The sequence below is a fragment of the Orcinus orca genome, chromosome 19, assembly GCF_937001465.1.
Source record: "Orcinus orca chromosome 19, mOrcOrc1.1, whole genome shotgun sequence".
Classification (NCBI taxonomy): Eukaryota; Metazoa; Chordata; class Mammalia; order Artiodactyla; family Delphinidae; genus Orcinus; species Orcinus orca.
The window spans coordinates 20,521,926-20,536,135 of NC_064577.1; the positions used below are offsets into that span (position 1 = coordinate 20,521,926).

Here is a 14,210-nt window from a genome sequence, read left to right on the forward strand (position 1 = left end):
CCAGACCATTTGCCACCCAGCACCCAACTGAGGGACCAGCATTTCCAGGCCCTTGGAATTAAGTCAAAGTTTCTCACTCTTCTAAAATCTCTGGCTCTCCTCCTGTGAACAGATGGCCCCATCACCCCCATACACCCTTTTGACACCTTCCCAGCACCCCTTGTTACTCTCTGGTGTCTGATCTTCCTGAGGGATCCTTTAAAACCACGTGAACATCAGTCTGGTTGCCGCTTAGAAAAGTGCCCCTTAGGGATGACCGAGCAGAGTCTTGGGCCGGCATGGCCCCCTTTTCTGTGGAACACGAGGGGGGCAGCAGGTTGAACTCAGGACAGCTTCAGTGCTTTAAAAAAAATACAGATGTTAGTTTGTGTTCTCCTAAATCAGAATCTGGACAAGAGGTCCCAGGCCCCAGCTCTCCAGGTGAGCCCAATGGAGACCCAGTGACTGACAGGCCTTGCCACCTACCTGTCCTGCCACACCCCTGAGCGGCACTGAGCTGCGCTGCCTTGGACCAAGGCGTGAGGCTGCTCTGGGAGGGGCTGGGCCTGCCTGTCCAGAGGCCTGTTCGCACTACAGGTGGTGCCCCTCCTGCCACCTGCATGCTCCCACCAGGACCGTCACGGAGAGAGCAGACACCTGGAGTTGAAATTCTTATAATTTTAATGGTCAATAGCTTCTGGTTGGCTCTGGATGGTACAGTTAAACAACATACTTAACGACCCCCCAAGCGCGTTCACATCCCCTCAGTAGCGTTGCTTCCATCACATCCTGCTGCCTGGTCGGCCTTCCACAACCTCAGGCCCCCGTGGGTTACGGGAATCCACATCTTAGTGTGATGAGCTGAAAAAACCCCTGGTACACTTGTGATCTGTTATTTCTTTAAAATAACCAGCGTGCAGCCAGACGCCTTCCCGGGCTCCTTCTGCCACCTCGCGGGCCGGGCTGCCTGCTCCCTGTACGCTGCCCCGATCATACGGCGCAGAGCTCGTAAATCTTCCTTACACAGTACACCAGCGCCGCCAGTGCTATCGTGTTGTGCAGTCTCTTTCTGTGCAAGTCGTCCTTCCGGACCAGCACCACCGGGGTGGAGGAGGTGAGTGTGTGCAGGGGCAGTCGGGACAGTTTGTAGGCGTCGTACTCCACCTGGTACTTACAGCAGGGGTCGAACTGCCAGGAGATGCCGTAGAGGGTGCAGCATGCCAGGCTCAGCACGCCCGCAGGCAGGGAGATGTAGTGGGAGTACTCCAGGGGCAGCGCCAGCGGGGTGAAGAGGCAGGCGGTGCCCGCCAGCACGGTGGTCTTGTGTAGGCAGTTGCCCACAGTGATCCAGCGGGCTGTCTCGTCACCGATGCGTGTGGGCTCGATCACGATGTACTTGTACTGGGCTTCCAGGGCCTGCTCCAGCTCGTACTCAAACTGGTCTTGGGCGTTCTCCCCGTTGTAGATCTCATGCACAATGTAACAGTCTGTGGCCGACAGGCTCACCCTTAGGAGGAAGGGGTGGGGAAAAAGAAGAGCTGGTTAGAGGCTGCTGCTCTGCAGAGATGCCGTCCCCAGAGGAGAGGCGCCTGCCCTGAGCACACCAGGCGGCCGCTGGGAGCGGGGCTCGGAGCTGCCTGGTCAGCGGCTGCACAAGGGGCCGCGCGCGTAGGTACCAGGGAAGGCTTGTGGAACGAGGTCACCCCAGAACCTCCAGGGTCAGCATTTCCTTCAAAGAGGAAAGCTGTTACGCCTTCAAGGCAGTGGAGACCGGACTGTTGGGTAAACTCCTGGGAGGAAAGACAGGCGAGGGAGAGCCGGCCACTGGTGCCCGCCCTTTTGTGCTCCCAGGGGGATTTTTGGGGGAGCCGTGCTGCACGGCATGTGGGATCTTAGCTCCCCAACCAGGGACTGAACCCGCGCCCCCTGCATCAGAAGCATGGAGTCTTAGCCACTGCACCGCCAAGGAAGTCCCCCTCCCCATTTGGTTTTAACTCAGAATGGAGACAGGCTCCCAGGTGGGATCCAGCACCTTACAAGGCACCTTAGCAGACAAGCAAACCTAAGAGGCAGGGCCTCACTCCCGGCAGGAGCAGCTCTGGCAAGTTCATCAGCCAAGACAGGCCCAGGGAGAGAAGCACGGGAAAATGGAGGGTCTGTGCCGCCGCGCTGACCGTCAGAGTGAGGCCAGGGGACGATGCCTCCCTGTCGGCGTCCAAGGTGAGCTTTCCGGCCACACAGTCCCTCTGGAACGCTCAGAGCGAGGCGTGGGTGTCAAGGCCGGGATTAGAGAACATTCTTGCCCAAACCCTAACCTACCTGAGTGCAGTGACAAAACAGGCCCAACAAGGAAGCACCAGTTGAAGCCCCAGCATCTCGGGGACACGTCAGTGGGCAGACCCCACCCTCACCTGGCGCTCACCCAGGCCTTCTTTTCCCGTCTGCCCCACCCTCGCCTCTGCCGCCCACCCCTGGGGCGGGCTCCTGCTTCCTCCCACAGTGTGCTGGGCGAGCCCATCTCCACAGGTTGGTGGCTGTGCCCCCAAGTCCCTCCAGGCTGCTGGCTCAGCCCTGATGGCACGGGAGCAACTACCAGTGGACACGGGCAGTCGGGACTGCACAGCTGAGGGTGTGTGGATGGCGTGCTCACCCACCAAAGCCGCCTGGAGCCCCAGTCTTATGCTGGGCCGGTCACCCCACTCCTGTCCGTCACCGCCAACCAGTGACCAGCCTTCCACAGCGTGGAGAACCCTCCCCGGCGCCTTCCGACACAGCAGGCTCAGGAGCCAGCCAGCCCAGCGGGCACACCGCCCTGGGCTCACCACCAGTTCTGCTCTAGAGGCCAAACCTGCTTTACCTGCTCAGGAAAGGATGGACCGTGACACATAAAGCAGCAGGTTTCCAGGACTCCACACAGTGTGCAGGGAAGGGAAGCAGCACAGGGTCCAAAACAGACCCAGACCCACCAGCAGGCGCCCCCTCTGTCAGAGGACCCACCCTGCGGTCAGCACCCACAGCCCCACCTGCTTGGGGGGGCCAGGGAACCCTCTGCCCTGCAAATGTAGTTTCAAAGGCTGCCTGGACCACCAGATTCAGTCCTGCAGTTGACAGGGACTGTTGCTTCTCAAGCCAGGTGGCTGAGGACTCGAGAGTGAGCCATGGCCGCCTCTGCCCGGCTACCCCAGCGCCCAATTAAGGAAAGAACCCAGTCAGAAGTTTGCCGTGAACCATCTCAGAGCACCACCAGCCAACCCCCAACTTGAACCCTGTACACAAAAGCAGATGAAAAAAACCCAACAACTAATAGCCAGTTGGGATCCTCTGAGTCCTGGGCTTCCTAAGCGACTATGTTTGCATTTTGTTGCCGGTGTGAAGTGACCAGCAAGAGAGCATAGTGAAAAGGGTTCACGTTGAAAACCCTGAGAGCGCATCGACAATGGAAAGAGGCCTTTAAAGTGAAGAAGTCAAGTGCAGACCAGGGTTCGCAGCCTCTGCGCCTTCAGTGCCTTCCTGGGAAAGTGTGCGTTTGCTTTTAGATGCACAGATGCCTCTGGGCTGGTATACAGAGACCCAAGAGTTACGACTGTCTCTGAGGAGGGGAATGGAGGGGCTCCAGAAAGAAAAGGGGCCCCTTCTTACCAAATGACTTTAGAACTCTTTGAATTTGGCAGGTTCCATGCAGCTTACAGTACGGAACTGGCCTGCACAGAAGAGCACAGCCTGCCGGGCCACAGGGGCTGCTGCAGGCGCTGCCTCGGGTCAGCGTCACGGGCTCCCCCTGGGGGCTTGTGAACCTGCCTCCAGCTGGGGTCAGTCTCCTCCTCTCCTCGTCACAATCGGTTCCAGCAGCACCCAGGAGACAGTCCTCAAAGGAATCCTGGGGAACGTGGCAGCCACCACGAAGAGCCCACAGAACAAACCTCATTTTGCCAGCACAGAATCCGGCCCAAGGGATCCCACGCCATCTCGAAGCCAGTCTTGAAGGAACCTGGGATTACAGGAGCCTCAGACATGGGACCCACAAAGTCGGGAGACAGCTCCAAAAGTCAGGGGTGCACAAGAATGTCCAAAGCAGCACTCCTGGTGAGAGCAGAAGACTCGAGAGCAGAGAGAAAGAGACCGTGACTCAGCCTAGGGAGGGAAAGCCGTGGAGGCACAGCCGCCCAGTCCCTCCCGACGCTGAGGGGGAAGTGGGTGCACCACACCCGTGAACGCCTCCCTCTCTCTCTCTCTCTCTCTCTCACACACACACTCACACTCACACACACGGCTCAGGAGCATGCAGAACCAAGCACGTGCTGTCACGGAGACGATGGAGGACTCAGGAGGAAGGTGGCTGCTGCCTGCGCTCGGGAGGGAAGTGTGGGCCAGGGAGATGCTAGCACTTGGTTTATTAATTGTTTTCTAAATTATGGTAAAATACTCATAACACAAAATTTACTATCTGTAAATTTTGTGTTATGTGTCCAGTTCAGTAAGGTTAAGTACACTTAGACGCTGTTGGGCAACCAATCTCCAGAACTTTTTCGTCTTACAAACTAAAACTCTGTCCCCATTAAACCACAACTCCCACCCACCCCCCCTTCTACATTCTGTCTCTATGAATTCGGCTGCTCAGCGAGGGACCTCATGTAAGTGGAGTCACACAGCATCTTCTTTCACTTAGCATAATGTCCTCAGGGTTCATCCACGTTGTAGCAAGTGTCAATTTCCTTCCTTTTTAACGCTGAGTAATATTCCCTGTGTGTATAGACCACGTTTCGTTATCCATCCATCCGTCGGTAGGTTGCTTCCACCTTCTAGCTATTGTGAACGATGCTGCTGTGAACACGGGTGTAAAAATATCTGTTTTAGTCCCTGCTTTTAATTATTTTGGATACATACCTAGAAGTGGGATTGCTGGATCATGTGGTAGTTCTATTTTTAATTTTTTGAGGAACCTCCACACTTTCCCACAGTGGCTGTACTAATGTACATTCCCACCAACACTGCACAAGGGTTCCCTTTTCTCCATATCCTGGCCAACACTTTTGTTTTTTCCATAGTAGCTATCCTAGTGGTATGAGGTGGCATCTCAGGGTAGTTTTGACTTGTGCTTCCTAAATGACAGCTTAATTGTGATAGATTCACCCATTTAAACTGCACAAGTCACTGGCTCGACACTTTTCACTGAGTTGTGCAACCAACACCACGATCCATTTTAGAACATCTTCCTCACCTCAAAAAGTAACCCGTCACTCCCCATTCTCCCCTGACCTCCGTCCATGGCGATCACCAACCTACTTCCTGACTGTGGATCTGCCTCTTCTGGGCGTTCTGCAGGAACGCATCACGTGGCACGTGGGCTTTGGAGCCGATTCCTTCATTTAGCCTCGTGTTCCCAAGGTCGTACATATGGTAGCAAGTTTATAACTTTTCATATGGTAAAGACATACTTTTGATGGATTTAACATATAATTTTTAAAATTCCAAGACAAAGTATCTGGTGGGAAGCATCAAAGATGCTCTGCATAAAAAAAGGCCAATAATGGTTTCTCTGGATGGTGGCCCAACAGGTAACTTTTAAATTTTAGTTTTCTGTATTTTTCAAAAGGAAAAAACGTGTTTCTTTTGTAATGGGAAAATTAATTATAAATTTTTTCATAAAAAGAAAAATCCTGTCCAATAGCTCTGTATCCCTTGGGGTAGAGACCAGACAGGGCAGGCCCTCCCAGCCGAGGAGAGGGGGCCCCCCTCCTGCTCCAGTGGGCACTGGCCCTGCAACCCACCACCTTTTCTGGTCATGCTGGAACCAGAAGAACCGACCCAAACACCTGCCTTAAGGCCCCTTCCTGGAGCGGCCCTGGGCTCACAGTCTCAGCTCAAACAGAGGAGGAGGTGATGCCAAGCTCCTTGAGGGCAGTGACTGTTTTCATCGCAGTCTGCTCTGCCCCACCCCACCCTGGGCCTGAATGTGACAGGTTCCCAACAGACTTAGAGGAAGTACCTCTGAAAGGACTGACAGGAGACGAAAAACAATTAACAGTAATTAAGAGCACCTGTGGCTGAAAAGTAAACTCGGTCCATGCATCAGGTTGCTTTCCACCCAATAAGCACAGGGTCACGTGACCAGCTGTGACATGCTGCCTGGTGCCACCCCTGCATCCCTGGTCTAGGGAAACCCACTTCTGGCAAACCCCAAATCACTTCCTTGGGAGCCAAGGAAAGCAGTAAACTCCTATGCTGTGGATTCAAAGGCCAGTTAGGACTGAAAGGCACAGGCTTGTAGCTCCAAATACTGAGGACGTTTCCAAACTGGCACCTGACGTTCTCATTGTTTCAGAGGAAGCCACGTGCCAGGGAACAGGCTCCCCGTGGTGCTCCAGGGACCGGGCAGCTCTGCTTTGGGGACAAGACCACGGCGCACCAAGAGTTCCTCTCAGTCACTCACTGGCTTTGTGTCCAAGGACAAACCCCCTTGCTGCTCTGAGCCAGCTTCCGTCGTGTCAAACGATGCAAAGGCCCCAGCTCGCAGAGTGCAGACGGGGTGAGATGGGCTGGGCCGGGCACGCACACAAGGTGACAGCTGCAAGGCGCCACCCAGCGCAAGGCCCGAGCACTGTTTAAACTTAAGTAAAATGGAGTGAAATTGAAAATCCAGTTCCTGGGCTTCCCTGGGGGCGCAGTGGTTGAGAGTCCGCCTGCCAATGCAGGGGACACGGGTTCAAGCCCTGGTCCGGGAAGATCCCACATGCCGCGGAGCAACTAGGCTGGTGCGCCACAACTACTGAGCCTGCGCGTCTGGAGCTTGTGCTCCGCAACGAGGGAGGCCGCGACAGTGAGAGGCCCGCGCACCGCACCGCGAAGAAGAGTAGCCCTCGCGTGCCACAACTAGAGAAAGTCCTCGCACAGAAACGAGGACCCAACACAGCCAAAAAAAAAAAAAAATTCAGTTCCTCAGACACACCAGCCACATTTCCAATGCTTGACAGCCGCAAGTGACCAATGGCTGCCCTAGTGGACAGCCCTGAGCAGAATGGCCGAGACTGCCCAGGAGGCAGTGCAGAGAGGCCCGGTTCAGGACACAAGACCACCCTCCTTCCTTCAGAAAGTCAGGCCTGAAGGACTGAACTATAGAGGCACGAGTTACTGCCATTGGAACCCCGACGGCTTGAACGAATCAAGGAAAATGGAGATTCACCCCAGAGGACGAACCCCAGCAGACCCTAACCCACAACATCCAACTTCCAGGATCAGAACCTTCTGGCAGCCAGCTGAGCGGGACCCACACCCTCAGGCCTGCACACCCGCGGACCTGGGTGCAGATGCTGCACTGGCACGACTCATACAGACCAGGAGGAAAGAAACTCAAGAGAAAGAAAACATCCAAATCCCCTGGAGGCCCTCAGCTCTAAAGGAAACGACCAGGTCAGAATGAGGGGAACATCGCCCTGGGAATGTCAGCCACCTGCCCACGTGGCTCGTGGTCCACCTGTTCTGGGAACTAAACCCTCCACCAGCCAGCCAGAACCACATCCATCCAATTCAAAGATTACAGCAAAGCTGTCAAAGAGGACGGCCCAGTCCCCGGGAATAAAGCGTAGCACAGAAGATGTGGAAGTAACCCCACAGAACTGGCTGCCTAGAGATGCTGGAGCAGACACCCGCATAAGCCGGGGAGGGGAAAGGCCACAAAAAGTGGTTTCACCCTAAAGCCAGAGCCCGGCCCTCTGAACACTCCAGGCCTTTAAACAGTGCTGCTGCCTCACATCGTGATCAGAATCAGATCCCATGCATCCTCACGGGCTGCACTCACATTCAACAGTCACAGAGAACTAGGGACACTCGGGGGCCCTTCAGGAGGAGGACAGGCAGCCCACATGGGACAGAGCGGCGACTCTGTGAGCTGGCCCAGGTTGGCACCAAGCGGCAGAACACACAGATACCTGCACCGCGCCTTCCCAGACGGGCAAGTTTGTCTCAAAGAGGCCGACAGGACAAGTGGCAATCTGTTTGCTGTGCTTGCTGCCAGTGTGCGGAGTTTTGGACAAGAATTCAGGTTACAGCTCAGGGTCTGATGTTCTTCATTACAAACACTGTGGGTTCCCTAGATCTAGTGGACTGAAGAGAAAACTCAGCGTGCAAGCAGCTCTCATTTTGCTATTTCCACCCCTCTCCTATTTTGGTCTAGACCAGCGCTGACCTTTCTGTTCTCTATCTGCGCTGTGCAATATATTAGCCACGAGCCATGTGTTGCTACCAAGCACTTGAAATGTAAATAGTGTGACTGAGGAGCTGAATTTTTCACTTTATTTAATTTTAATTAATTTAAATTTAATTGCTGCAAGTGACTAGTGGACACTGAATTAACACAGCTCTAGACTCAAGAACCAGGTAAAGCAAGAATTCACACACTATGTATTCTAAACCGGACCATCATTAACACACAGCTGACAACAGTAACTCCTGCGGAAGGTCTGGCACCAAGCAGGGCCTTCAAATACAATGCAGGCTTCAGAGTTTGCAGCCACAGGGAAATCTGGAAAGTCTGCCCAGAGCGTTGCTCTGCTCCAGCCAATGCCCCAAATTAGACGACGTTTCCTTGGGTGTCAGCATAAAGCAGATTGCAACCAAGTGTGTGCAGCAACTCGGGAAAGTGGTCTTACAGCGTGGAGCTGAAATCTGAGTCAGCACAAACATGCCATGGAACAAAGTCATTTCAGAACACCATAATCAGCCTACTTCGGTCACAGGAGCCACTAGGTATGCTTGGGCCTCAATCTATGGTGTGGGCAATCAATTAATCCAGCCTGCCCCACCCGGAAGTCTTCCCACCCACTGAGCAGGAAAGGAGGTGTGCCCAGGCTAGGTTTCCATCCCCTACTCAGCGTGGAGGATCTCTGGGAAACAGCCCAGGCAAACACTCCTCCAAAAGAGCCCAGCTAGGGCCTCACGGCAGAGGCAAACAAAGGGGTACCCCCAGCCACTCCCGGTTATCTGGAAGGATGACAGATGGTGCCCCCCAAACCACAAAACCAGACGCCCCATTCCTGGCTGACACACGACATATGCATGTGCAAGCAGAGCCTGACGTTCAGGCCAAAGGGTGCAACCTGAACACCTAAGGAGACCAGGCAGGTAACTGCAATGAGTCAAGCTGGCAGGTGAGGAATGATGAGCACCTGCCCTGACCAAAAAGAGCCATCACGCAGCTTTTCCAGAGGAGTTTTATGTGAACTATTTCCATTTATAACCACTGGCAACTAACTTAAATTCTCTTAAAAACTAAGGATCACAGTCAAGGACTAGTTTCAGCCTTTGGGATCCTGGTTTGCAAACTCAGTTTCGAATTAACACTTGTCTTAAACCAAAGAGGAAAAAAACCCAATATCCAATTTCTTAGATCAGTAAAATTGTAACTTTTGCTGGCACGGCCCCTGTATGGTGTCTGGGGCGTCCTCATTTGGCCCCTTCTGCTGTTTTTATCCAGTAAGGAGGAATGCTTCTCCCTCTGCAACTGAGTCTTCTAAACCAGTTATTTCCTATTACTAAAGGATTAATGTTTGCATTAAAGATCTTGAAAATGTTTGCTAGTTTTTCAGGCCATCTGGAAACCATCGAGATCTCTTCTTTAACTTTGTATGGTCTGATCTAAGAAATAACCAGGTGGGAGGTGGAAAAACAAAAATACTTGCTGGCCATTCACTGCTGCTTCTCCAAGAGGAAGTGCGGCAGGGACAAGGCTGGATAACTCCGAGCTCGAGAATAAAATGCAAGCTGGAGGGGTCTATCAGCACAGCTAACCAAACAGGAAGGCGACCACAATGAGTATGTGATGCAATCAAAGAGAGAGAATAACGCAGAATAGTCGAGAGAAAAAGAGAGCGGGGCGGGAAGGGAGAAAGGGGGAAGAGAAAAGAAAGAGAATTTTTCTGTTCAACAATCCTCACCAAAAAAACCCAAAAGCAAACCCGGAGATCCTGCTGACCTATGTCTACCGCACCAGCCCACTCGTAACAGAATGGTCAGGACAGTGCAAACCGGATGACTCCACGAATACACATCCTTTCCCAAACTTCTGGGGCCTGAACAGGTTCTAGTGGCTTCTTCTACTAGCTGAAACTGTTCCTCAGAAGCAAAAACTGTAAATTCAACACGAAACACGAAAACGACGACTCCAATCTTATCTTCTAGAAATGAGTCTTTCAAATCGAGATCTACCTTGTTAGAAACAAGCTCCCGGCTCCCTGCCCTACTCACGCACCGTTCGTTAGGAAAGGTCGCTGCAAAGGATTTCCACGGCAGGGGCGCTGGCGGAGACGCCTCCAAAGTCCCAAGGATCACCCCCGGGGGAAGCGGCCGGCTCCCCGCCCGGAGTCACAGCGCGGAAGGCTGAGGCCCCTCGGTGACCGTGCGAACCACCCCGCCCGCCCCGCATCGGCCCGCGATGGGAAGGCGTCCCCTGCCTCCTCCGTCCCAGGAGCCACTCCTCGCTACGGCTGAGAGGACCACGCGCGCGACCAGGCGGCCGGGGTCTCCGGCGCCGCTCGGCCCGCGGCATTCAGGCGGGTCCCGCCGCGGCCCGGCCGTGCCCAGCCCGCCATCGCCCCTTCCTGAGCCCTCCGCGGAGGCCGCGTCGGCCAGGACCGGGACCCCGCGCGCCCGGCGGCGGACCGGGGCGAGCCGCGGGGTGGAGGCGGGGACGGCGCTGCAGCCTGAGGAGCCCCGCCGGCTTCCAGCCCCGAGCCACCCGCAGGGAGCAGCCCGCGCCTCACCTCTCTCGGGCGCCGCCGCCGCCGCCCGGGCCAAGACGCCTCCTTCCCCACGCGGCCATCTTGGAGACTCCCCGCTCGCGAACGCCTCACGCCGGGCGGCCTCGCGACACCGCGCGGGCGGGAGGGAGTTGTAGTCCGGCCGCCGCCCCGGACGGCGCGCCGGCTGGGGATCGGGCCCCGCGGGACTATAAGGTCCACAATACACTGCGCGCCGGAAGCCCACCCCGAGGCTGCCTGGGAAACGCGGGCCCAGACAGGAGGAGCTGAGGGCCCACTTCCGGACTAGCCGTCGCTAGGCCTCCTGCGCTTCGAGAGCTTCGACCGCCGAGGTCACCGAGGGGCCATTCTCGCTCATCCCCCAAATTCTCGGGAGGCGAGACAGACGCGGTCCCCGCCGCCAGGGGATCCCTGCTGGCAGGCTGTTGGCAGAGAGTGTCTGGAAGAGGAGAAAGGGGAGAGTTTAACATGTGATGACTCCTGGGAGAGACAGGGCGCCGCGCACGTCGCACCCTCGTCCGGCCGTGGTGGCGAGGACACAGCCCCGCACTCGGGCGTCTTCGAAGGCGGGTGCTGGCCCCTCACCCCGCCAGCGGGAGCCCTGCCTGGACCCTGCCGAGTCGGGAGGGCGGACGGAGCCCAGTGACTCCTGCCCGCTGTCCCTTCCGAGCAGGGGCTGATCCGGGGGACCCCTCGCAGCTCTGAAGTTGTAGTCCCTCCCCTGCTTCCGACCGACAGCGTTGCTAGACATATTAATTGGTCCCATAAGCATTTGAGCAACTCTCATGCTGAAATCAGCGCCGTGTCCAGAGACGGGAGAAGCACGGCGCCTGCTCTCAGCCCCCGGGTCTCGCCGAACCGGGCGAACCAGGGCCCGAGGGCTGTCGGGTGTAGATGCGGCTCCCATCGTTGAGGAGTCCTCAGGATTTCCTTTCGGTTCACAGTCTACAATAGTCTTAATAGTCTGTCACGGGCCCTCAGTACCTACAAGATGCAACTCAAGCTCCTAAGCTCAACCCAGAAGCCCCTCCGTAATGTGGAGGTTGCTCCCCTCTCCAGCTTCAACTGCCTCCCTTCCCTGCCCAGAGCCAGGTTAGCAGATTCGGAGGTCCCCAGACGGTCCATGCTGTGCCTAAAATGCCTTTCTCTCCCTGCCAACCATCCTTCTGCAGCACCTGCTCTTCCTGTTGGGTCACAATCCCGCCTCCAGGTAACAGTGTGCGGCCCTGCTTAGTGACCTCCGAACGATGACCATCTCGCCTTGTGATTAGTCTATTTTCTCTGGACCAGTTTGCTGATTCAGAGGGTTTCTAGGGATTCTAGAACAGTTGGGTTTGAAGCATGGATCTGGACCTGGGGCTGCTTTGTGTGTGTGTGGGGGGGGGCTGCTTTTATAACCTCTCTTTCTCAGCCTCCCAGTTTGTAACCTGGGTGTGACACTAGCACCTCTCCTCAGAGGACCAGTATGAGTATTACATAAGGTGACACCTTAGAACCCAGAACACCACACAAGGTAACAGTCAACTGACGTTTAAGTCAGGCCAAGCCCTGTTCTAATTATTTGAAGTGATTAACTCTTAAATCTTCACAACAGCCCTGTGAAAGTGATACTGTTTTTATCCACATTCTCATTTTGCAAATGAGGAGGCCCTACCTGAGTGACTCGCTAAAGTCATGCGCCAGGATTTGAGCCCAAGCTGTCTGGTTGCCGAGATTTCGCTATGCTATGGTGTCTCTCAGGAAGAGTCAGGCCAGGATCTAGTGCACAGAGGAAAGTGCTCAAGCAACTGTGAGCCTGGGCCCATCTCCCCATCTCCCTGCTCTTGTACTTAACTTCTAACAGGCCATCTGCCGCAGTCTGCTGACTTGAGTGGAGACACCCAGAATGTCACCTGTTCATTACTACTAGTGCACAGACACCTGGAAGATTCACGGGCAGCGTGTAGTAACTGAGCTCCCACTGAGGGCACAACCTGAATGATGGGAGTTGAAATTCCTGTGGGCCCCCAGAGAGCCCTGATTGCTGGCAGAGAAGCAGCCAGCAGGAAAGGTGGGTCCTAGCTGGTGCTCAGAAATCTCTGCCACTTCCCTTACTCCTCTGTTCATTCATTCTTACAGCAAATAATTGTGTGCACAGTCAGTACCAGGTACTCTCAGGCACCAGAATCACAGCACTTAGTAAGACAAACACTTCCTGGTCTCATGGAGTTTCCAGTCCAGTCGAATAAACAACTAAGTAACTAGGAGTTTTCAGTGCATGATAAATACTAACAAGAAACTAAGCAGGATGATGTAATAGATGACTTGGAGATTACAGCTGGCTAGAGGTCTTTTCAAGAGGTAGCATCTGCATGGGGCCTGGATGAAGAGTGTGCAAGGAAGAGCTGGGGACAGCATTGTGACCCGGTAATGGGACCAGACTGACAGAGGAGAGGTACTGGGTTTGCTTTTGGTTAGTCGTTTCCTGTCTCTGAATGTCACTTTTCTCAACTGTAAAATGGGGGTAGTTTTATCAATATTAGTCAGTGTCTAATTAGGAAAAGAAATCCACCCGAGGTATTTCAAACAGAAGGGATTTAATACAGGCCATTGTTTGTGGAGGTGTTGGGCAGGCTGGCTGAATCACTATCTTGAACACCTGAAACTTACTCAATATTGTACATCAACTATACCTCAATTTTAAAAAAACCTGCTTTCTTTTACCCAAAGGCTGCACGCTGTGCCTGCAGCTCTGTCCTGCCGTTTAACTCCAGGCTTAGAACCTCCCAGGACCACCTTGCCAGCCAGGCTGCCTTGAGGGGACCCTGCCCCATGCTGTTAGCAAAGAGCCCTCCTCCAATCCCCCGCATCCCAATGGGGGTGCGTTTTCCTCTCTCCCCATCCAGGCCTCAGAACGCAGGCTCCTTGTTTGTATGTCTGGAACTCACCCCCAGCCTGCCCTGAAGCAGTGCTGGGAACACGAGGGGCCCCTGGGCCCCATCCTGCCCGTTCCACAGCTGGATGTGGTTGGCTTTGGGGATGGGGACTCTGCAGGCTGGAGGGGACATGGGCCTCTGAGTTGCTGCTCAGAGGAAAGCCTAGTCACACCCACGTGGTCAGGAAAGAGTTGCAGAAAGTGTGCAGACTCCTCCTGAGAGGTGGCCACTGGGAAGCAGGACGAGGAGGGCTGGGTGGGCAGGGGTCACTCAGCACCCATGACTCCTGCCCCAGCTGCCGGCTCCTGCCCTCCCTTCTCCCGGTGGGACCTTTACTGGGTCTGTCCTGTCCCTGCCCCGCCGTTTCATTCTGGTTCAGCGTAGACGGTAACTTGGGTTTTACTTCTAGACCCCAGGCTGCTGCAGGGCGGGTGCTGGGGGTGTCCCCGGGTATTGCCCTGTGAAGTCTCCGCCACGGGATGCAGACGTGGAGGGGCAGGAACTGGGTGTGGGTCCTGGTCCCCTTGCCTTCCTGCAGCCTTGTGACCCCCCCCCGCCCCCAGCC

The 14,210-nt window shown here is 55.1% G+C and overlaps 1 protein-coding gene across 5 annotated transcripts; it reads right to left on the reverse strand.

The window, feature by feature from the left end:
- Window positions 1–642: 642 nt before the first annotated feature.
- On the reverse strand, window positions 643–10,891 carry TMEM11 (transmembrane protein 11). 5 transcript variants are annotated; one of them, XM_049702150.1, is made up of 3 exons: window positions 10,734–10,859; window positions 3,900–4,800; window positions 643–1,486 (listed from the first exon to the last, which is right to left on the reverse strand). In XM_049702150.1, exons 2-3 carry the CDS (start codon window positions 3,902–3,904, stop codon window positions 970–972), a joined length of 522 nt encoding a protein of 173 aa, XP_049558107.1. In that variant the 5' UTR covers window positions 3,905–4,800; window positions 10,734–10,859; the 3' UTR covers window positions 643–969. The 5 variants fall into 5 exon arrangements, 4 of the variants coding, with proteins under 4 accessions (XP_049558107.1, XP_049558108.1, XP_004266812.1 ...); XM_049702151.1 differs by having other exon boundaries at window positions 3,900–4,797; window positions 10,734–10,752; XM_004266764.3 differs by lacking the exon at window positions 3,900–4,800 and having other exon boundaries at window positions 10,734–10,891.
- Window positions 10,892–14,210: the final 3,319 nt, after the last annotated feature.

Coding starts and splice junctions, on each gene's coding strand:
- TMEM11 (XM_004266764.3), bottom strand. CDS start 10,792: ATGGCCGCGTGGGGAAGGAGGCGTCTTGGCCCGGGCGGCGGCGGCGGC. Junction 1,487..10,733: donor GGCGGCGGCGCCCGAGAGAG/GTGAGGCGCGGG, acceptor CTTCCTCCTAAG/GGTGAGCCTGTCGGCCACAG.